This window comes from Limulus polyphemus, unplaced genomic scaffold, assembly GCF_000517525.1.
Source record: "Limulus polyphemus unplaced genomic scaffold, Limulus_polyphemus-2.1.2 Scaffold5431, whole genome shotgun sequence".
NCBI classification, from domain to species: domain Eukaryota; kingdom Metazoa; phylum Arthropoda; class Merostomata; order Xiphosura; family Limulidae; genus Limulus; species Limulus polyphemus.
This window is the reverse complement of record NW_013671041.1, coordinates 55,769-60,386: the sequence shown is the minus strand read 5'-3', so window position 1 is coordinate 60,386 and position 4,618 is coordinate 55,769. Positions and strand designations below refer to the sequence as shown.

The 4,618-nt window shown below is 34.9% G+C and overlaps 1 protein-coding gene across 1 annotated transcript; it reads left to right on the top strand.

Annotated features, from left to right (window-relative positions):
• Window positions 1-1,137: 1,137 nt before the first annotated feature.
• On the top strand, window positions 1,138-2,629 carry LOC106472573 (glycogen-binding subunit 76A-like; the record flags this gene model as incomplete). Its single annotated transcript, XM_022401134.1, has 1 exon — window positions 1,138-2,629. A coding segment is annotated over one exon (771 nt), but the record flags the coding sequence as incomplete, so codon positions are not given.
• Between the last annotated feature and the right edge of the window lie 1,989 nt (window positions 2,630-4,618).

The following is a 4,618-nucleotide window of genomic DNA, read 5'->3' as shown; positions in this document are numbered from 1 at the left end:
CTATAGTAAAAAGCCCAAGTAATAATGCCTTTTCAGGTGCATGGTATTCAGAATTATTTCTGAAAATTTTAAACGTGTTTTTGTGTTATTTATTACCATTGCTTGCAAAAAAGAAAGGGCTTATGATTTCAAAACTTGGAGCTGTTTCATTGGATGACACTATAGTCATAAAGTGGTGTAGTTATTTCTTGATTAAGATTTTACTGATATTTATGTTTTGACATTTATTACTTTTAGCTTCAACTGGACGTAGAATGCATATATTTCTAATCAGCTTTTAGGAATTTAATTTATACTTACCAAAAGAACAAACAAACTGACAATTGTATATTTTGTAACTTGAACACAAGGAATTGAGTAAGTATTTTGTAACTTGAACACAAGGAATTGAGTATGTATTTTGTAACTTGAACACAAGGAACTGATTGTGTATTTTGTAACTTGAACACAGGAACTGATTGTGTATTTTGTAACTTGAACACGAGGAACTGATTGTGTATTTTGTAACTTGAACACGAGGAACTGATTGTGTATTTTGTAACTTGAACACGAGGAACTGATTGTGTATTTTGTAACTTGAACACGAGGAACTGATTGTGTACTTTGTAACTTGAACACGAGGAACTGATTGTGTACTTTGTAACTTGAACACGAGGAACTGATTGTGTACTTTGTAACTTGAACACGAGGAACTGATTGTGTACTTTGTAACTTGAACACGAGGAACTGATTGTGTATTTTGTAACTTGAACACGAGGAACTGATTGTGTATTTTGTAACTTGAACACGAGGAGTTGATTGTATGTAAGAGATGGTTGCCTACTTTTTTCTGGGATGTATTAAAAATATCTGAGCGATTTAAAATAATGATCCATACGTTGAATAGAGAACTTAAATGTACATTTTTTATTTTTCGCTTCGTACTTCAATCAGTATAGCCATTACTTCAGTTTGAACCTTTGTTTCTGGTGTTTAGGTATTCCTGACTGTATTGCAGTATGGTCAGACTGAATAATTATATTTTGTTATATAATATGCATGTTTTGATTTTAAGAGACAGTTTATCAAGGTTATGTATTGTTTATATTTTATAGTTTTTCGACCTTGAATTGTGGTTAACTTATAAAATTTGTATTTTCTCCAGATTCTTGTGGGTTGTGGCTTGGAGGATCCCACTCTCCTCCGTCCTCTCCAGCTTCTCCAGTAGAGCGGGTGAACTTGCAGAACTCTGACTACAAGTCGCCTGAACGTCGTTCCTCGATACTGCGAAAAAAGAAACGAGCCGATTCTTTCCCAGCACCCCAGAAACGGGAAGGCCGAAAGGTTGTTCGTTTCGCAGATGCATTAGGACTAGACCTCGAGAGTGTTCGCTATATGGTGAAAAGCGATCTTCCGCCTTCAATACCACAGTCAGCGTTTTCAGACCTGCGACGTCCTCAGCTGTCTCTTTCATCGCCTTACGACATTGAGTTGGTTCCAAATTTTACCATGCCTTCTTTGTCTTCGGACTTTGAGAACCGCGTTCGAGAACAGACAGTCAGCCTTCACAGCGTCTCCACGGCCGACACTACAGTGTACGGTATTGTTGCATTGATGAACTTGACCTTCCATAAGAATGTATTCATACGCTATACAGTGAATAACTGGAACAGTCATCACGATGTTAACGCCTCTTATATCCAAGGGTCAACTGATGGTGAGATAGACAAGTTTGCTTTTAACATCTTTGCTAATCCCCAGGATCTTTCCAGCCAAAGTCACAGCCTTGACTTTGCTATATGTTACGAAACTCAAGACGGAAGAGAATTCTGGGATAACAACAACAATCTCAACTATAGTTTAAAGAGCAAGGCGAAGCACCAGTCCTTTGTCTCCACTAACAACCACAGCTGGGTGCATTTCCTCTGAATTCACGTTCCAATCCATTACATGCAAATCTCAATAGAAATAAGTAATCTTTAGTAGATACATACTTTTTACAATGTGTAAACATAGTGGAATGTGTATAGTTATCTCTACTAGAGGGAGATGGTGTAGTGTCATGCTTTATTGGTTGATTTTTTTAAATCCACGTACGCTTTGGCTATGACGTTACTTTATTTTCGCCACCGTGTTGTATGAAAACATATTTACCTCTGCGCACTTTGTAAAAGTGCCAAAATATTTTTAAGTTTGATGCACATGGCATGCTGAAGAATCAATCTACTGACGTTAAGAGCTGGGTTGAAGTTTAAACTTTGTGAAGGGAGGGTATTTTTGTCCTGTTTTATCCATAATGTCAGTGTGAGTTGAAAGTATATATTTGATTATAACTTAGTATTATTAGCTTTTGAGCACGAAGTAGTCAGCCATGTAAATATATATATAGATTTGCTCTGTACTAGTCCGTTCCAAAGCGTTAAGCGCTTATTATCTAACCTATATAAAAGCCAGTGTGTGTCACGTCACGCTTGATTTATCGAAATAGAAGTCATAAAAGCCAAAATGCCCATCATGATTTTAGTGACGGGGATGCAAGGGGGCTGTGAGGAGGTGTGGTACCTTGAAACCTTACAAGTGTAGTGAATGTTGGTATAATACTAAAGTAAATATGTAGTGTGTGTGTGATCACCAAGCCTAGAGCCAAGTGCATAAAATTTATCACGAAAGTAAAAATATCGATTCAATTTTAAACTTGAATCGTTTCTAAATTTAGCTATTTTCTGTTATATCACCAACGTTTTTAATAATAATAATAAAACCTCTTTAATCAACGGAAACTCTAAATTAAGACATTAACAAATATTTTTCCAGTTTTGTTGTCTATACATATCATTTTATATTTTCGGTACACAGACTAACAAAAACTAACAACTTTTGTTGCTTAGCAACATGACAAATAAGCCATTGTTGGAATGTAGTGTTACCAAAAACGCACTGGGTTTTCTGTGTATTAGAAGTTGTTAATCTAACTGATTTATACCAATAATTATTCTATGAATACGTCACGAATTCATTTCATGAATGATCTTAATTTTGATTGACTCACAAATGAATTTACCGACGTTTGACTGCCTCGACTGCACTTTTCTGCCTCTTTGTTGGTCAAGCTTGATTTCTCAAAATTTATTTATTTCATTTAGCTATGAAATGAGAGGTTAAGGTATACTATGGAGTATCTTTGCGCAAAATTCAATAAACAAAAAATTGTATTTACATCAGAGTTAAACATGTCTAAACCCGCACCAGTATGATGACTACGACATAAAATACGTGTTAAAAACGTGGTTCTTTTGAACATTTATTAAAGTTATGTATTAAATATTCAGTGTATTCAGTGTGTAAGATTTGGAAAGCACGTTTGCATGTGTTAAAATTTTACAGGGGTAATTTTAAAAGTGAAAAACGAGATTGGATGAATGGGAGAAATAGACATAAAGCAATTTTTAAATATCCGCTTATATCCCGAAGCGACTGGGTTTGTTTTTTGTAGTTAAGCGCAAAGCTACACAATGGGCTATCTGTGCTCTGCTCACCACGGGTATCGAAACCCGGTTTCTAGCGGTATAAGTCCGCAGACATGCCGCTGTGCCACTGGGGGGGGGGGGCATGACTGGGATTCTAAATCTTATTTAAGTTCTATTTTGTCTTAATGAAAATTAATTAAACAATCTGCATTCATAATTTAAATGTTTAACAACAACGTGAACACAGAAAATTGTTAAAACTTGAAGCATTTACACGAATAACTTTATTATTAGAACTCATCTTGTACCTTTTGTATATGATGTTGACTACGTCATCATCTTTCAGCAAGAAAGGTCGTTCAGAATCCTCAGTACAACTATTTTAACACGAGTGCGTATAACTTTATCAGCTTCTAATGAAGTTCAGTCAAGAAAACATATTGGCTAAATATTTTAGTGGAATTTGGTTAAGTATCATCACTGTGAAAGGGAAAAAAATCAGGGAACAGTAGTGACACCTCTCTGGTCCGACAAGGATTAATATAAACCCGAAAATCCTTGGTTTTTCTTCTATAAATCCCGGGATTTGGGAAGCTCCATTTTCGTTCAAGATCATATTAAAAATTTTGCGCAGTTATATATATATATATATATATGTGTGTGTGTGTGTAAGTGTAATTACGTTTCCTAAAAGTGATAATTATTAACAATCCTGTTTTGTAGATTGCCATCAGTTTGTTGAATATTTATATGGTATGATGTCTTGCAACCAATCATATTAATAGTTGTAATGGTCTAAACAAAACAAGTTTTTTTTTCAGAATTAAAAATTCCCATTACTTGATTTAAAAGCTAGATATCGAGACATATAACATACATGTATACATAAGTGAGTTTAAAAAATATACATGTTGTGACTTGTCTATTTATTGATACATTGTTAAACTGATTTCATAAGGTAAAGTTTACCTGAAACCGATCATTGTAGTCGCTACCAGGTGGTTTGCAGGAAGAACACTTCTGCATCAGAAATGAGACACTGTTTTTGTGATGACCGGCTCTTTAGTACTCCTTGATGGGGTGCTTCGATAAGTAAAGCCTAAGCTGTTAGGGTTTTGTATATAAAAATTGAATGTGATAAATATATAAAATGCAATACTTTTACGTAATAT